The sequence below is a fragment of the Anastrepha ludens genome, chromosome 3, assembly GCF_028408465.1.
Source record: "Anastrepha ludens isolate Willacy chromosome 3, idAnaLude1.1, whole genome shotgun sequence".
In the NCBI taxonomy this organism is placed as follows: domain Eukaryota; kingdom Metazoa; phylum Arthropoda; class Insecta; order Diptera; family Tephritidae; genus Anastrepha; species Anastrepha ludens.
The window spans coordinates 131,351,921-131,371,783 of record NC_071499.1 but is presented as its reverse complement, the minus strand read 5'-3'; the positions used below and the strand labels follow the sequence as shown (position 1 = coordinate 131,371,783).

The 19,863-nt window shown below is 39.9% G+C and overlaps 1 protein-coding gene across 1 annotated transcript; it reads left to right on the top strand.

The window, feature by feature from the left end:
- LOC128859306 (uncharacterized) lies at positions 1 to 18,379 on the top strand. The gene is made up of 12 exons (XM_054096189.1): positions 1 to 624; positions 908 to 1,485; positions 2,250 to 2,742; positions 3,119 to 3,281; positions 3,350 to 3,516; positions 3,577 to 3,752; positions 4,574 to 4,765; positions 5,701 to 5,833; positions 6,332 to 6,730; positions 11,367 to 11,769; positions 11,832 to 12,364; positions 12,424 to 18,379. Exons 2-12 carry the CDS (start codon positions 1,090 to 1,092, stop codon positions 13,731 to 13,733), a joined length of 4,365 nt encoding a protein of 1,454 aa, XP_053952164.1. The 5' UTR covers positions 1 to 624; positions 908 to 1,089; the 3' UTR covers positions 13,734 to 18,379.
- Positions 18,380 to 19,863: the final 1,484 nt, after the last annotated feature.

The window sequence follows — 19,863 nt, the reverse complement described above, 5'->3', positions numbered from 1 at the left end:
CGACATGCAGTAAATGAAGAGGAAGGTGAACCGAAAAGCAGCAGTTTAGAACGAAGAATTCCAAATGACTTAAATTTGCACAAAAACGCGATAAATTCTTAATTAGACTAATCGAAAACGCAACGCTTGCGTGTTAACAAATAGAAATAACTAAATTTTATAAAAATATTAAAATTAAAACGACGCGAATTCGAACGAAACCAAAGTGCTTCACATGAAATAGTGAAAATATAATTTCTCTGCTGCACGACTACGACGACGAAGCAAAAAATAAAAAGAAAGGCAAAGATAAAAATAAGAATCTGTGACAAGCGCTGGAGCAGATATCCAAATCCAATCATATCGGTGTTAACGCGTGATATGGAAACGGATTTAACGATATATAAACAGGGAGGCACAATTTTTTGCGATCGAATTATAATAAATTTATGTATATATACTACATACGTATAGAGAGAAGGTTAACCGCAGTAAAACAAGACGACATTATCCAAGAAGAATAAGCCCAAAACGGAGTTGGGAACAAAAAACAGAGCTCAGTTACTGCTGTCTGGTCATAAGAGCGGTTGGACGGATAGGTCAGTCCACAGCGTCAGTGGGAAAGACTGATTGCGTATACTCCAGGTACTAATTGATTCTTCTTGCTGAAGATATTTGTGGCTGCAATGACGTAGTTGCTCAAGATGTCGATATTTGGTAGCAAGTGCATTTCATTTATAGTTCCATCAATTCGGAAACAACAACTCAAAGTGCCACAGAAACCACAACAATATGCGGCGTGTTTTTTTATCCATCAGCTGCATATTACCTTTTGTTACACTGACACAGACCTTCCAAATGCACTGACCTTCTAATATGCACCATTGTAATTTATTCTAATAACTATATTTGTTTTCTTTACGCACAGCGAGTTTCACGCGCCGTGCCTTAGCGGCGCTAAAACCCGAATGGCTGCTCACAAGCGGAGGCACAGAACACATACCACATATACAATATCGTCTGGCGTTAGAGGACACTAGACAACCTCTCCCGCTTTGGCTCTACTTTTTGTTATTTTTGTCTTTCGAATAGCACTTGTTAACTACTTATATGCCAGCGCACCGTTTAAGTAATAACGAGCAATCGCCACTGCAAACTAAACCAATGCTCTCCATCAACGAGGAGCAACAGCATACGGAAGCGTTGCACGCAACACAGCGTAACCAAATCGATGGCAATGGCGAGGTGTATCATGCTAATGGCAATGTCAGCGGCACGAGCCAACAACAGCGCCAGCAAACTGCTAGCAGCAACAACAGCAGCGCACACGAAACACCACATTTGCCGCCATTGCCTGACGGGCCACTATGGTCGGTGCTATACGATTATGATGCGAAAGGCGAAGATGAGCTTACGCTGCGACGCGGTCAAATTGTGGTGGTGCTGTCAATGGATAGCAATATTTCAGGCGATGAGGGCTGGTGGACGGGCAAAATCGGTGATAAGGTAACCATCGATATTTTATACGTTACTAATCGTTGATAATCGTTCTTAAGTTTTGCGTTTGCTTCATTATAAAAAAATACTTTTTAGCGAGATGGAACAATGACGTCAGTGTGCTCGTACATAATTATGTGTGCTCAAATGCGACGTTTTGGCATTTCTTCTGTATTTTATCACTTTTTCTTTGCAATGCTTTATTGTGCTGACGACAGTTTTATCGCATTAAAATTTTTACGCTGCGAGACGTCCTCCACCTACTGCTTATTTTGCACCGAAACATTGATAAGGGCAACAACACAACACATATTTATCTAAACGTTATTGCTTTTCAAGTGAATTGAGTTGGCAGCATCTACGGTGTCAATTTAAGGCTTTTAAATTGTAGAGATTAGATTCGGGCAATATTCATACATACATAAAATCATTTTTTTTTTTCTATTTAATGTATTAATGGCTACCCTCCTGCCTATTTACAATTTTAAATTTTTGGCTTTTAGAATGTTTGCCATAAATACATTGAATATGTAATTGCCCTCTATATTCTGCAATCAGCAAGCGTTCTCTACTCAACGCAACTCTCTATTTCGAGTACCGGTGTTAAGCTTAATGTTTGCCACTTCATGGATTACTGATTTTTGTGGCAAACTATTCTTAGAATCATATCATTTTCATATTCATGTTCAGCTCTTTCTTACTAAGCTCCAATTCCTTCTATTCTTTTATACATTTTATCACATATTTGTTCACATATCGCTGTCTTTTCATAGGTCGGCATTTTCCCCAGTAACTTTGTGACAGACCAGGATCCTATGCTGCCAGATGTACCTTCAGCCATTGGCGATATACAACCACAGGAAATCGACTATGCCGAACTTGAAGTGGGCGAAGTGATTGGTGCTGGTGGCTTCTGCAAAGTTCATCGTGGATATTATAACGGCGAAGAGGTTGCGATTAAAGTAGCACCGCAAGCTGGACCCGACATTGAGTCAAATCGCGAAAATGTGCTGCAGGAGGCGAAACTATTCTGGGTCGTCAAACACGAAAATATTGTGGCACTGCGCGGGGTCTGCCTAAAGCCGCCGGATCTCTGTCTGGTAATGGAGTATGCCCGCGGCGGCAGTTTAAATCACATTCTAGCTCGTGGCAAAATACCACCCGATGTGCTGGTCAACTGGGCGATACAGATTGCACGGGGCATGAATTACCTGCACAACGAAGCGCCCATTTCGATCATACACCGCGATCTGAAAAGCTCAAATGGTGAGTAGAGGGGAGGGAAACGAGAACGATTGGAGGTGTCTGGAGGCTTGCATGTTTTGGTGAATAAAATTAAATGTTTTGTTTTGATTTGGCATTGATAACATCTGACGCGCAACCTTTATTACCTCGGCATGAGGCAACTTTAATTGTATATTTAGTGACGTTTCATATTGATAAAACTTTGTTTAGCTGTAACGATTGCATGGAGGGCGGACACTGGCAATGCTGCCATGAAGTTGGATCGAAAATTTAAAGTGTGGCGTTTATTATTGTTTTGTTTGTGTACTTTAATTATTTTTCTAACTTTGCAGAACTTCATATTTTGCCTACATTTCTGTTAAACTATTATTTTAACGATTTCTTGTTTGTATTGCAGTGCTCATTTTGGAAGAAATCATCGGAGGAAACTTGAACAACAAAATGCTGAAAATCACTGACTTTGGATTAGCCCGCGAACTTTACAACACAACACGCATATCAACGGCGGGCACTTATGCCTGGATGCCACCGGAAGTGATAAAAAGCAGCACTTACTCCAAGTAAGTGAATGGTCCACCTACAGCGGAACTGAAATCTATTTTTACACCAACTCTTTGCACTTTTGCAGATCATCGGATGTTTGGAGCTATGGAGTGCTGCTGTGGGAGCTCATTACAGGCGAAACGCCATATAAAGGTTTCGACTCGTATTCAGTTGTGTTTGGCATTGCGGTAAACATGCTGACGCTGCCCATACCGAAGACTTGCCCGGAGGCGTGGGGAAAACTCATGAAAAGTGCGTACTCAATAGAAATTGTAATTCGAAAATTTAAAAAATATAAAACACTTTTCACAGGCTGCTGGGAGAATGATCCTCACAAGCGTCCGGGTTTCAGAGACATACTGACAAAGCTCGAAGATATTGCACGTTCAGGTTTCACACTAACACCACAGGAGTCATTCAATACTATGCAAGATGGCTGGAAAAAGGAAATAGCCGAGGTGCTGCACGAGTTGCGCTTGAAAGAAAAGGTAAGTGCGTTCCATACTTCAAAAACTACAAAAGGCTGCGAATTTCTAACAGTAATTTATATAGAATTATATACCTGATTACGTTTAATTGTCGTAATGTATTTAGTAGAAACCTGTGAGGTGTGTGCGTGTTTGTTTAGGCGCGTATAGTGTAATTTTTTTTTTGATAATTTGTAGTTTTCTGTTAAATATTTGAGGGTTCGTTCTTGCGATTTATGCGTTCGTAGTTTCGTCTTCGTACATTTCTATAATTTGTTTGCATATTTGAACAAATCGTAACATAATCTCTGATTCATTTGATTACGTTTCACACAGCGTTTCCAAGCAATCGAAGAGGTAAGCAAGACACTACATTTTCTTGCCGACAATTTGCTAAATAAAAAAACTAATAGGCTGTGTTTCATTTCGATTTCGAAGCAAAAACTACATTTTGTTATATGTATATGTTTCTTATTTGTGTTGCATGCGAGCTACCGAACGTAGCGTTTTTGTGATTATTTTGCTGATGCCTTCAATGTTAATTAATTGTTGCTAACGATTTGCTCACAAATATGCAAATAAGCTGCACGAAAATACAAATTTTTGAAAACAATGCCGCAAACATCATTTATACTATAAAAATGCAACTAATCTATGTATTGGAAAATAGCTGTACATTTAATTTAATCTTTTAAAACTTTTGTGTCTACATAGCAAAAAAAAATCCTAAATATTTACCTTTCAAATGTAAATATAATAAATGCCTTGCATGTGCTTTAGATGCTTTTTTTTGTTGTTACTGCTCTCTAATTAAGTTGATACTCACCTTCTCTCTTCCACAGGAATTGCGCACCAAAGAGGAACGCTTGAATCGTGTTCAAAGCGAACAGGACGAACAGGCCATGAATCTCAAACGATTCGCCGAGCATTTGAAGCTGCGTGAAATGGCTTTAATAGGTCGAGAGCTTCAAATTGCACAACAAACACCCACACCAAATCGTAGGCGTGGCAAATTCAGTAAAGTGAAACTCAAGGTAAGCAAATATTTGGTTTTGAATCGTAGAACCGAGTTTAATCAAAGAAGGTGGTTGTTAATTTTCGCGTAAAACTATGTCGAAATTGAAAAATCATCACTTAATAAACTCCCTTTTTGGCGGCAGTCGGTTACTATGCTCCAAGTTAAGGTGATTAGTAAGATGCTCAGCAAGCACTTCCCTCTTACTACCTTCCTAAACTCCCGAACGCCGAATACCGTCATCGCAGTCCAACCACCACCCATCGCAAACAAAGAGCTTAGCTGCCTCGTAAAACCCACGTTCAGGATATTATAGTATATTAACCCCTACCTATCCAGATGTGAGATAGGCTCATTTGACTAATTTTTTTGAACATAACCGGCATACTCAAAATATGTATGTGAGACACTCATTGAGACTACGTCCTTGATTTGTCTCCCACTTTTTTACTTCAATTTGTAATTTCTTTTAGTGAGACCGCGGTGAAGACCCAACAGTCGTGAGAATGACCGCCAACACTATGAATTTAGGACTATGTTGTTAAATGGAATGGCATGGAAAGATATGCCCATATCCCAGTATTTCCACCACCATAGTTTCAACTACACTTGAAACGTATAATTCGACTGTTGACCGACTAATGAACAGTAATGTAACCGCCTATAAATAATTCCGCGAACTCGTCACTAAAAAATCTCATAAGGAGAAAAATTTTCTTGCAAGTCAACTGATTAATTTGTTACTCTGGTACTTGTATCATTTAAAACTTTTCAGTGCAGCAATTCCTTTTAACGGCATTTTTTTTATTCGTTCGATAAAAAACCTAACTATAATTTTTTGGTTATGGCAAGGAAAGATGCAAATCTTTTTTTTTTTTTTTTTTGTTTTTGTTTGAGTGAAGAAAAATTATATTAGTTTTATAATTTTTTAATGGAATACAATTTTACTTGCAGCTTCTTAAAAAAAACGAAGTGCAAATTTCACTTCCAACAGATTTTCGGCACACAGTGACGGCGATACACGACAAACCATTGACTGATACCCCACCTGGTTCGCCAGCCATTTCCCAGCTGCGCATTGTGGCACGTAAGTATGAAGTTTTTCGTATTGAAATAAGAAATACCAAAAAATGAACAGTGTTGGAAACAATTTTTAAGGATACAAAATATTTTGTGTACGGCTCGTGCAAATATCAATGCCATTTTCAGTTCATTTGAATTTTTTCTGTAAGCATCCGGCGTCGCCTAATATTCAAAAGTGCTTTGCGAAATTGTTTATACATCAAATTACTATTTTGTAAAATCCGTAGTTTTGAAAATTTTTATTTTTTTTTCAAATTTTTGTGCTTTAAATTTTTTCCAATAGTTAAAATTGGTTCTGGTCAACTTGTCCGCGTACTTTTTAGACACTGGTTTCCTTTAACTACTTTTTTAGAATCGTAGTATTTATTGCTAAATTTGTACGCAGTATTTTTTTGGTGTTTTATTGCTTTTACTTTCCTTCTTTGATTTTATCATTTATTTTATTTTTTTCTATTTCGTTTTTCTTTCTTTTATTTTTGTTTTTCAAATTTCACGTATTTAGTTACACCGCCTCAGTTGCCACCCGACGGTTATAAAGGCAAGACGTGGGGCCCCTCGACGGTGCACCAGCGCGAGCGTCCCCACCTGCCTGCACTACTTGCCACCGAATGGCCCAGCCCAGCCTCGACGAACTCTTTGTTCAGCAAGAGTGCGCCCAATCTCGACAAGAAGGCCGTACGGCCCAATCAGCTCCACTACGTGCATCATAACCATCAACATCAGCACAACCACCACCACCATTCGCTTCATCACCATCATTCGCCGCACCATCATCGGCTCCAACATTTGCCGTCGCATCATTCGCACGCTCATCATATCGACTACAAATTCGGCTCGATGCCGTGCTCCCCCACTTCGCCGACGTATGCATCCGATGCTTGCATCGGCTACAACGAGTCAGGTATTTGTATTATAAGGAATTACAACAAAAACAACAGTACCAATACTACACCAACGCAAACACCAACTACAACAACAATGATAACAGCAGCGACGGCAACGTCCGCAAACAACAACAATATGTCCAACTCCTCGCCCTGCTCGAAATCATTGAACTCATCGCTTGTGACGTTCCCATTACTCAATAATACAAACGAACATCCTCATGCCACTTCAATCATAAATATTAATAACAATAATCCTCATCAGAATCCGCATCTGCAACATCAACATCATAGTAATAGTAATTCGAGCAATAACAGCAATAGCAACAACAGCGGTAATATTGCCACCAACAACTTCATATTTGACCCCAACATTCATAGTAAAAACAACAGCAACAACTATAACCATACGAATAGCTATAGTAGTAGTAATACAAGTACTAGTACACTGATCCAAAATAATAGCCATAGTAATAGGAATAATGGTAATAACAGTAACAATAACCACAATAACAGTAATAATAGCAATAATGGTACTAGAAAGGACTCGGGCAGCAATATTAGTGTGAAAAGTCTCAGTTTATGTAGCAATAAGAAATTGAAAGCACAGCAATTCCTACGGCAGCAAAGCCCCCAACTGCCACCAGTGGCTCGCAGCCAAGAGGATGGCTTGGACATGCCGGCACAGTATCCCTGTTCGCCGCTGTCATTGTGGCAATATCAGTTCGTGCCAGCCCCAGACTATCCGCCATCGGATCAAAGCGATACGGAAACCGAACCGCCTACGCCCACGGTCAGCTGTTTCCCATTCCGCAAAGTGTCGCCAGTCACGCAGCATCCCATATCGCCATACCCCTACCATGACCGTAGTCCAATGTCCGAGCATGCAATCAGCGGTTTTAGCAGCCTCGGCAACAGCCCGGCTGTCGGCCGCAAAAAACTATCGCTCGACAGCGAATTATCGGCCATCGAACGCGTGCAAAAACGAGTACAGCAGCAACAGCAAGCGAAAATGATGCCGATCGTTATGCTACTGTCTGATTTTGACAAGCTAGCGCCACAGCCGCTGCACAGCAACAGCGCCGCTAGCAGCTCAACTAACCTCATTAACAAACCGAATGATCCAACATACGATCGCGCTTTCTACCATGAAATGCAAAAATCATTGGAGGAAATGTTCACTCTGCCAACTGGCAGCCGTTTCGGCAGTCAATGCTCGGAGCGTCTCAACTCAAAGTCCAGCGGCGATTTGACCAAGTACAATTCGACCTCACGGCTCACTGAGGAGGCCGTCGACGATGAGCCGAACTATCGCTTTCAACGCAACGCGTCTGGCTCACAATTTCCACGTCAGTGTTTCTTCCAGCAGCCAACAAACGCCAGCGACACCGTCGATGATGCATCGCATGCGAGCGGCTCTCAAAACGCTTCATTCCGTTCGAATTCGGGAGATGAACACTTCAATTCAATATGCTCCGACCAGTCGTCATCTATAGACACAACTAATTCTACACAAACATCGCGCAAATCGTCCGTCACCTTCCAGCTGAACTCGTCCGCCTCGCAAAGTAACTCTTGTACCTCTAACGATGACCAAGTGAGCAACGCCATTGCCAACGCCAATCAATTATTTAGCTTTTCAACAACCCTCAATTCCACCGATACGGACGCGTCGCATTTCCACACAGACACCGAACAATTCATCAACACCGCAACGCAAAAAGCGCCGCCTAGCGCAGCAGCGGTCATGCCGAAAAACTCGTTGTTGCATGGCTTAAAGCTGCAGGATGTACAGCCGGCGCCAGAAGTGCTGCGCATGCATCAAAGTTTGCTGTTGGCGCAAGAAGCGAAGGCACGCAAACACAAAATGCAGGCGAAGAAGAGCAGCAGCAAATCGAAGGAGTCGGGCACGTCGGCATCCCTCCAGCACAAAGTGCAAAGCATCCTGAATTACTTTACGTTGCGCAAAAAGAAGTCGGAAAGTGAATACAAATTATTCGAAAATGCCAACTCGGAATTCGTGCACGAAACACGCAGAAAAACAAATGCGAGGGCGAAGTCATGCGAGCAATTGGAGTGCGTTTAGCGGATGGGGAGTGGAAGAGCGAAAAGTTGAAGGGAAAAAGAACGTGACCATAGCAAATACTAGGAGTCTTGAAGGGAATTACGTATACATGAGGAATCAATTTGATGTGAGGACGGAAAGTGGCGAAGAAGCGCGAGAGTATTCAAAAGTGGACAGGGAAATATGTGATTTTTTGTGCCGCTATATAAAGCCGGATTGAAAGCCAAGACAATTGGATGAAGTTCGATTTTACGGCGCAATTTTAACTGCAGAACTTATTAGCGCATAACGGCGAATGTATGCACAACCACATACCGGAAGTAAAGATTTTTGGATTTCATAATCTGTATGCGCACAAAATAATAAATATTTACTTGAACGTGTTTTAGTCGTTGGCGGTGCATGAAAAAAGCGTCTGAGCTTTTTACGCTTGCGCTTATTCCGAGAGGTTCGAACCAGTGCATGTGCATTTCTGTGCATTTATTTTTTAACCTGAAAAGCAAACAAGCAAATAAACATTCTTAGCATGAAACCGTGGCCGCGGTCCATTTGGATAAACGGGCGCTATAACCGCTGCCAGGCGAATGGCCCAGTGGGCTTCTCAAACATGGAATTGCAAATTGAATGATGGAAAATTCTTGGAGATATGCAAAGCAAATACAATTGCTTTCAATTAAGTTAAATTGTAACATAACAAAAGCAAGCAAAAAAATCTAGTTTCTAAGCTTAAAATATAAGACTTTAGTGCCTCAGAGAAAACTGAAATACGAAAAAAAAAGAAGTGAAATGTTTAACCATTAAACGCAGAGAAAACCGATGTTAGCCAATATGGACTGTGTAGTTGGATGTACTTTAAGTAAAAAAGTACACAGACCCATGCATACATATGTACATGTATACACAGACATATCCAAATGCTGATCATCCACCAACAGCCGTATTTCTTGAGCTACTACACACGCCACAGCTTCGGTGCGAAATACGGTCGTCTCTACATTTTAATACCGTTGGCGCTGAAATTTTTGCATAATTTTTAAGTGAAAAAATTTATCTTATCGCTGCTTTTTCTTAAAAAACAAAAACGAGTCTTATTTATTTTTATGTTTAAAAAATTTTCCAGTCAGTTTTTGTTTTTTTTTTTTGGTTGCATGCAAACCATTGCATTTTTTTAGATTTTTTTTCAATGTATTTTATTATTCATTTATTATATTTTTCTTTGTTGGAAAAACTGTGATCACAAAATGAAGCAAAGTAAAGCAAATTTGTTAATTTTATGTAAAGTTGTGCAAATTGTCCCATTTTTTATTGTATGATTTCTAATGCGCCCCCAAATTTATATTTTTATGTTATATTTTCGTTTTGTCAGTGCCAATCCGCAATAGGTGACATCACAAAATTGCAACAAATTTTGTTGATATACAATTTTTTAGAAATTTACTACCGAAAATTATTTATTATACACAAAATTATTTTCCAAACGATTGGCTTGAACTGGGTATTATTTTACTAAGTATAAAATTAATGTTTTTGTTGTGAACATTTAAGAAAAATATATATGTATATACATATATGTAAATTTTTATTTAATTTATGGCTTGAAAAATTTTAACTTTGCCGCAAATTGGCGATGTGTGTAGTCGAAAAGCGAGTGAAAAATAATACTTGCCCTGTAAAAACAAAAATCTCGAAACTAATGGCGAAAAATTTCCATCGAATAATCGTCGCTTGAGTTTTCGAGTTTCGACTGTATTTGAGTGCGTTCAATGGCGGGGGCGGAGTGTGTATTGAACGGTTATTTTTCAAAAGATTTGGCAAATGTCGGCACACCGGATTGCACTCGTACATAACAAAAATCGCCGTAACCTTAAGCTAAACTGCTCAAAGCGTTTCACATTTCGTCTTAATTTTTTTTTCCTAAGCCGCCTTTAATGAAAATATTCGGTTGATGTCATACTTGAGAAGACGCTTAGCAAATCTTTGTAAAAAAGCCGCCGCTTTCCCCGCCTACGGGCCATTCATTAATTGCACACACTTTGGCTTTATTTAGTTTAAATTTTTAGCGTTAAAAAATTCTATTATTGTGCCTGCTTTACATAGCCCTGACTTTTGTTTTTCTACCGTCTCTTATGTATTGCGACATCTTTTAACCACTACATTTACAATGCAATTTTTAAATGCTTTACAATTTTCGTATAATTAAAATTTAAGCTACGAAAATATTCCATTTTATACCATAAAGCAAAATTAGTAGCGAAATAAAGTACCGTAAGCCCCTCGAAAGTTTATAAAAAAATTACAAAAACACTAAAATAAATTTCAAAAAACAAGCAATAAATAGTTTGTACTTTAGTTTTATTTGCAATTAACTTTGGGTTTTATTATTTTTGTTTCGCAAAAATTGGTGTTGGCTAGTTTTCGATTTCTACTTTATAATTTGGTTTTTAACAACTAGGTTTGTCTGCGATTTTTTATCGCTGCCTCTTCTTCGTCTTGTTCTTCGTTTTGTTCAGTTCTCCTTCTTACATAATTGCAACTTTTACACTTTTCTCAAAACGCGCCACACCACCACCACTACCCATCGTCATCAGGCTACAATTCTAAAGACTGGTGTTCGCCAATGCATGCGCTGCCCGCCGCTGTTGGCGCAGGCAGCACAATCGTAGATGCCCCGCTGCCCATTATGTCACCGAATCCCTACCTGCTCAGTCGCTTCACTTCCAACATCCCCATGCCGACGCTTTATGCAGGTGATGCGGTGCGCAAGCCGAAGCTCTCCGTCATCGAGGTGTTGCTCTACAATATGGCAGCGCTGTTGGCTGGCGTTGCCGCTGGCTATGATGTACGCATCTCAAATGTGTCGCCAGTGCATCCGTCGCTGCTCAGCGATGTGCCCGCATTGAAGGCGCCCATGGAAATGGAGTTTCCGAATGTTTTGGATGACCGCAGCCGCTTTGCCGCCAGTACTTATCATGGCACCGGCAAGCATAATCGGTGAGTATAAAATTCGTTAAGCGTTAATCGACATTATCTGATTACGGTAACTAAATTCACAGCGCAACACTGAATGCCGCCACTTTCGCCCGTCTGGAGGAACAGCGCGCTTCCCTGCATCAAAGTCCTCGCGGTTCGCCGAAAGCGCATGCCACATCAACCTATTACTTCCAAAAGCTTGCGCTGCCTCAAGTGGCAGTCGAAGTCGGTAACAAACTAACGCATCAACAACAGCAAAAGCAAACGCTACAGCATCAGCAGCTGCCATTGACTGGCTCTACTACCAGCGGCTTAGGCTCGAATTTCACCAATAACACCTCGGCACTGCTTTCGTCATCGTTGGGTAGCCATACGCAGCCGCCAACGCCCTCGCCGCGCCGAAAAATTAGCACCTCTTCGTTTACGGAGCAGCTCGAGTATTCAATGCATGACGATACTCCACTAACGCGACCCTTTGACGATGATTTTCACATTGGCGGCGGCATGGCACCACCAACAACACACTACACGCGCGCCGATTACCTGCGTCATGGACCTAGCTTCTCCAACGATGGCGGCGCCTATGGCGCAGGTGTGCACCGTGCAGACTACTTCGGTTAGTCTATATTCATTGAAGCTATGGTATTCGAAGTCATAAGTATTTCTCCTTTTTAGGTTCCAACTACTTTCCGTATCGGCCAGAGATACAGTTAGCGTATCAGCGCGATTGCAAATCTTATCCCGACTACTCTTACGACTACAATCATCGTCTACCTAATTACTACGACTACAACTACGATTCACAGCACAACAAGCAACAGCAAGCAACGCCAAAGCATCAGCAGGCGCAGCAGCACTACCAAACGCGCACACCGCCGCCGCGCGTTCCCCAAATGGGGGTCAGTGCTGCTGGCCATCGGCGCACACCCTCGACCATCTCAAGTAGCTCGAATATCAACCAAGGATTATCTTTTGATCACGAAGAGTTGCATACCGCCGATTTGTATGATTACAAAAATCTGAATTTACAATTGAATATAAATGTAGGAGCCGGTGGCGCAAATGTAAGTAGCGCTCCAGATTATGCGCATTATCGTGAACTGCCAACCCTACCGTCTGCACCAATCGGCGTAGTACCGCCGCCTAGCAAGCACGAGCTCTACAAGAGCTCGCCTAAAATGACGCAACGCTTGAAGCGCGGCACAAGCGGCAGCATGGGTGGCGATACAGGGGGCGGCTTGAATCGCATACGCGACTATGAAAATATGCCCGCATACATTGGCAGTCCACTGCATAGACCCAAGTTTCACAACACATTGACGCAGCAACAGCACCTACAACAGCTACAACGCGAGCGCGAACAGCAGCACCAGTCGCTCTTTAGTACTCCGCAGTGCAGTCTTTACACGCACACAGCTCACGCGCAGATGGCGCCAGTTAGTCCGTTGCACATAAAACCGCTAGGCGTCCAGGAGCGACCGGCTTCACTACCTTTTGAGCAAACAATAACAACGACACTGGGAGTTAACGGCAACGGGGCGAGCAAACTGCGTTCATCGCTGAAAAAATACAATTACAAGACGCCAAACGGCACTGCCACGGCCAACACGACAGGGAATGCTCCCGATATAGGCGTCAACACAGGCAGCGGCAGCGGCAGCGCCAAACGCCCAGGCAGCATTTCTTCACAGCAGGGCACGCCCACCAACCCGACGCCACCTGATTCACTTACCAGTGACGACAGCTCGTATCTGAGTGCCAAAGAGGGTTCCATTTCATCGCAACACAGTCGTGTGCGTTTCAGCCCCGAAGCGTTTCTAGACGCCAGCAGCGGTAATGGAAGCCTCAATAACAGCAATAGTAACAATGGTGGCGTCGGTAGCGCGAGTGGCTACATTAATCAATCGACAATATCGCTCTTCAATCGACGCGTATCACGACGCCACACCAGCGACATGTCCGCTACCACGCCACCCTCCTCCTAGCAGGGCAGCGCTGCACGTTTTCCAATCACTGCACTGCAACTGGCGCGCAGTCCTGGCGCGTTGGTCGGCAGTTCTTTGTCATTGAATTCGCCACAACAGCAACAAATGTCCGTCTCGGCGCAACACTCAATGCAACAGCTGCCGTATCGGTGGTACTCCGGCGCACGACGTTCTCGTTCCGCGCATTACGAGTACAGATTGTAAGAGAACGAATTGGTGGATGTCAGAGCTCAAAAAAATATTTGAAAAGAAATAAGAAAGGGGAGAAGACAGGAGTTATGAAGGGCACAAATTGGTTAGCTTCGGTTAGCTGTCAAAATAAGTAATTTATGCCACTTCTAAACGAAAGCTTGAATTAAGCGGAAATTCCGGAACTTCCCCGCTCCGCTTGTCTACAGTTAAGTATTGTAAAGTGCCGCTTTAGCGTTTCTAGGGCAACAACTCTAAAATTTTCGGTTTCCACTTTCTACATAAATAATCACAACATTTTCGCATTCAACCAAAGCGAATGTGCAGACAATCTTAGCGAACAGTGTAGGGTACAGGTTTTTCAGTCTTAACTACCTTTCAATACGAAGTAGTATTCAAATAGCGTTAAAACATAGAACAACATACATATATAAATACATCTGAGCACAGTTATTAACATCGCAGATCCACTTTTTCATTTCACCAGCCGGCAGGAAAAGCTTACCTTGCAAGCAACATCGCAGTAACCGCTTTTTTGGTAAATTCTTAGCAAATTGAATTGAATCAGAGCTCAGCGACATTTCGAGCACTCTAAGAGGCTGCATCGGCCTCACTACAAGAACTATTTAGGGAACATAGTATTGGTTTACTATTCGCATCCATAATAAGCAATGTGCTGAATTTAAAATTAAAAATAATCTGCTGAAAAGCTGAATAGCATTCGATGAAAGGCGAGAAGAAAATTGCGCTGAAATTTACAGCTAATAAGAATATTTTAAAAGCTAGTGCAAGATTTTCGAACAAATCTTTAGTAAATTTATAATCATACTTGTAAATATAAGGCGCTGAGTTGTAGCTAAGTGTGCTTAAGAAAGCTGAATAATGTTGAAATGGAATTTGTATGTAAATATAAAAGACAACGCGAAAAATAGTGCTCCAAAGCAGAAGCTGAATATAGCTAGTTCTTGATTATAACGCCAATTAAGCAAGAATATGGGCAGTCTAAGCCAGAAACAACTGGCTGGTTAGCGCAATGACACGCTGAATACTTTAAAGTAACGCTGAATGGCAGTTATATGCGCCAAATTAAAGTAAGTAGCAACAAAAGTGTAATGTGAATAATAAAAATTTGAGAAAATAGCACACGAAGCAATTTCCACAAGCAAATGGATTAACTTTAATAGTAAAAATCGAATTAAACGATGTTTCAACGGCTCAGTACTCCAAATATGCCAATCTATCCCTAATCACTTCATTAGTTTTACCAAATAATTACATAGCAATTAATAGCAAAAATACATAATAAACGCTAAGCTTTTGTACATACAAACATACATAGAAAGATTGATACTAACCAGAAAGTATTTGAATTTTTTTATTTTAAAAAGCAAATCAATGCTTATAAGTTCGGTCATTGGAACCCCCAAAAAAAATCACAAAAATGGACTCATAGCGGCTTACCAATAAGAGAACGTAAAGTCGACTATAAAATTTTATGTAATTGATGCCTTAACAAGAAAATTAAAAAAAATGTCAAACTTAAACAACAAAAAATCATAACAAAATATGTGTATTTATTTTGGAATTAAAAAACGATAATATTGCTATAATCCATACAAAAACAACAAAAAACGAAATTCCCTGATTCATATGTATTCTTTGGAGCGTTTGCATTTGAATTTTAATTTAGAAATTTAGAAATTTGGAAATCAAGAATTTGTAAGTTCTTCTTCATCTTTATATACTCAGAAGAAGAATAAGGTGCATAAATTTAAGGCTGATGTAATTTCATAAGTGTATGTATATGTATGCATTACCGTTATGCAAACAATAAACAAGCGAACCAGCAAGGCAAACAAGTATGTTCATGAATTTATATTCGAGAACTTGAAAAAAACAATCAGGCGTACCTAGTACAGTCAACACTCGGTAGCTTGAACACTAATTTGGAAAAAGAGGATAAACATTTTTAATTAGGCGTGAGAAAATAAATTTTGTTTTTCATTTGATTGAAGTTCGAGTTATCGGTGCCTGACTGTACTTGCAAAATTATAGCATAAAAGAGCTTGAATTGCTGCTGCTTTCTTAAGCGAACAAGGAAATGCTCTATACATTCCAATATTAGTATTAGCTCATAAAATACCGTTAGCGATAGTTTACGCTTGAATAGGCTACAGTTTTCTGTAATGAATGAGGAATGAAGGTCGGAGATTTATCAAAATTTTAATTTTTTATTAATCATACAGCACTTGGCCTCCAAATGTGCGAGATATTTGGTCAGTAAAAGTTTAAAAAAATATTTTTTTCACAAGAAAGGTAAAAGCTAAAATAATATGGCTCGTCGCACTTTCCTAAAGCAACAAAAGTATTTATTACATATAAAATAAACTCCCGTTAAAAATAATACAGAAATAAATAAGGAAGCACATAAATAAGATGCTTAAGGGGTCCCGGTGGTCTAGAGCTCGAAAATTTAGGGTATTTTCAGGAATTTTTTTTACAATAAAAAAATTAAAAACGATATTTAAATTTTTTAGGCTTTTTATTTAACTTCTTTTACATACAAAAATGAAAACAAAGTATTTTTTTAATTTTAATAATTTAAAAAATGGCGCTGAAGTTGACCCTCCCGAAAAATTGGACCTGGATGGTGTTATACATTTTGGCTCTTCTATTTATCTGAAACCCAAAAACCAAAAAATGATTAACCAGTATGACTGTAGAAAAAAAAAATGGAACGAAATGGCACGGTTTTCAATTTGACTCTCTAAAAATCGTTTTTTTCCAGTTTTTTAATAAAAAAATATGAAAAAATTTAAATAATAATATGGTTCTAGTACGGGCGATAACCATTGATGTTGTGAAAAATATATTAAAATTTCAGACGATTCGGTTGAATAGTTTTCTTTTCGTTTTTTGAAAACACGTGGCCGAAAAATGTCGTTTCGAGATAAATGAGTTTAAAGTTTGAGGCGCAGAAGCACGCGGGCCGCTCTCTGCCTAGTTAATGGGCTGTAGAAGCTATAATATTGGGAATTTCTGCATGAAAATTTCACAGTATATTCTTAAGACTATGCTTTCGAAATATTGAAAAAACAAAAAATCGATTTTTTGAAATTTCTAGACCACCGGGTCCCCGTAAGAACGAAGCGAAACTCACAATCGGTGTCGAAAAATTGTGCACGCCACTGACTGAAAAGACTGCGGAAGTGAGTGAAAAGGAGCAGTATTTTGCGCTGCTTGAAATTTGAAACAGCCGACTAAGGCACGAAAAAAACTAGCTGGTAATTGAAAAATTCAATTAATCATTAACAGCGCGCGAGTTTAAAAATGAATGCAATACGAGCGCGATGGAGGGGTAAGCACTAAACGAAGGTCACTTGCAGCCGGGCCACAGTGGGGCTCCTGAATATCTGAGTCATCCGATATCCCGACCGAATATCGAAACAAAATTATTTACGCGCTTGCGAATGAAAAAGGGGCGTACAAAGTATAAGTCGCTTACGCTCGGTTGCAAGAAAAACTCGCAAGCAGTCCGAATATTTGCATTATTATTAAAACGCATGGATTGGTATACGCGAGCGAAAATGAAGCGCGGGTAAAGAAGGTCGCATACACCTTAAAAGCCTACGAGACCAACAGGCAGCGTTAAAAACAACGTGGAAGCATTGCGCGCGCGAGTCTTTGGAGCGATAAAACGCGCGCTGTTGCGTGGAGTTGAATTCCCCATTCCTATCATACCACTTATTTACATATATATATACAAAAATTAATAAACTGAAGTTTGCTTTTTTAAAAACCGCGCTTCCCCTCGCTAGTTTCCTTGTCGCTAAGAAAAAACTAATTTCTAAGTGAAAGTTGTTTTACAGTCAGCCTTGGAATGCATTCATTGAAATTAGTTGTAAAGGGCTTGCATACACACACACACTCGTGAGTGTGTGCGTTTATTATTTCATATGTATTAGCTATACTTGTACTAATGTAATTATATAAATATTTTGCCAAAAACAATTAAAAAAATGATTATGTACATATATCACGTTATTTTATAAGATCGCTTCTTATGCTTAGCCAATTGTTAATTGAACAGCAATTACATATATATACTCGTATACGGATGTATGTGTTAATGGGCGTTTCTTTTACTCATAACCACATATACGTATACAAATCATGCATAAACACATCCACATATACATACCTATAACACAAATATACGTAGCTAATTGAAAGTATAAACCAATTCAAAATGTTTGTAAGCTTATAACCGCAATTTCATGCAGAAAGCGTTGGAAATTGTTTTATTAAAAGATTTTTAAACAAAATGCAAAATTTTCCAGCCTACAGTTATACACAATTGTAATGAAACAAATGACACGCAGTTTATTTGCATGCATGGAAAATAGCAGTGCAAACGGTACCCTAGACGAGTACATCTGTATGTTTCATCATTATATAATATGTTATGGTATTTATAACCGCTCAATTGATCTAGTCCTCTCTTTTGTCATAATGTTGTTGCGTTTTATAAATATTTTTCTTACGTTTTTATAGTTTTTTTTATTTGCTCGTTTCACTAAGTTGGACGCGCTTTTAGCTTTTAATGATTCTGAAATTTACTGTACAAAAAATCTGCGACTAACAAATATTGTATTTTTCACTTTTAGTTGTAGATCTTTTTCCAAAAGGTATAGCATTACGAAAATTCGAATAAACTATTTTTATAAAAAAACAATATTATTATTTAAAAATGCATTAGGTTGTTATTTCTGTAGCAGCACGATTTACACGGCAATTTTGTAAGTGAAAGATTTTCAACTGCTTCATAAAGCCCGCCTTAACCTGGCACAATTGAGCAATATTGTAACCTATCCACCTATAATCGGCCCCAGCATACTCATCATATGACCGGCACCCGAAGGTAACCCGCCTGACAGCAACCACCACTTCACATGGCCACTGAAGCACACTCATCTAGCGCCCTCTCCCTTTTGTCCAACCCTGTCAAAACAGCTTGCTTCCTTGATCTACCGTTAAATCAGATTGATGACGACGACTGACATCTCTACCGCTCTAAACAGTGATCTGTAAGCTGCTAGAGCAACAATTAAAATGAGATTAGGCCCAGGAAGAAGTCATTGAGACCAAGTCGAACCCAAAGGAGGGGGATATTAGGTTAGGTTGACTATTCAGCAGTGTTTCAACTGAATTGACAGTGTATGGAAGCGAACCTGCTCACGATGCAGTACTTCACGAGTTCTTATAAATGGTTGCTACTCTAGTCTACGATATCCCTAACGAAGAAGACAAAGACATAACCAAAACAACTAGCCCGCGATATGCAAACCGCTGAGCAATCACATTGAAGGTGCTCATGCGTAACCTTAGCACCACCTTCGTACACGCTTTTGTTTTAGAAGCATGTGAAGAACTGATTGGTATCGTCCATACCGAACCATAAGGCGCAAGTTGGCATTTCACCTGAATCTGAACGGTATTCGAAGCGGCTTGTCACTAGATAACTCTAAGCTTTCATCTGCAATATGAAGTGTTTGATATCCGGCGTATGCACTAAAAGATTCTTAGAATAGGAAATTTATCCCAAATGGCAGCTCCTACAAGTGAGAAGAGTGGGCGAGGGGTAGCATCTGGGAACAAAGAATTACGAAAAGTTCTAAGTTGAACGGACTTCTGCCAGGAAGTCTGAATCAATATTAGTTGTCTTCCGATAGACGTTGTTTAAGGCCTGCTTCTGGACCAAAGTTATTGAAAGTACGTTTTCATTTCGTCAGGTTGTTAAAGAAGCCTTTTGATATGTTTAAGAGTTGGCTCAGCTGCAAAAACTGCTATTCAAAATACGTCAGTAAACATCTTCTTCGGCCCATTTCACCGCCACATTTCACCGATCTTTTCGTTTTTATCCGATTTTTGGGTTTTTTAC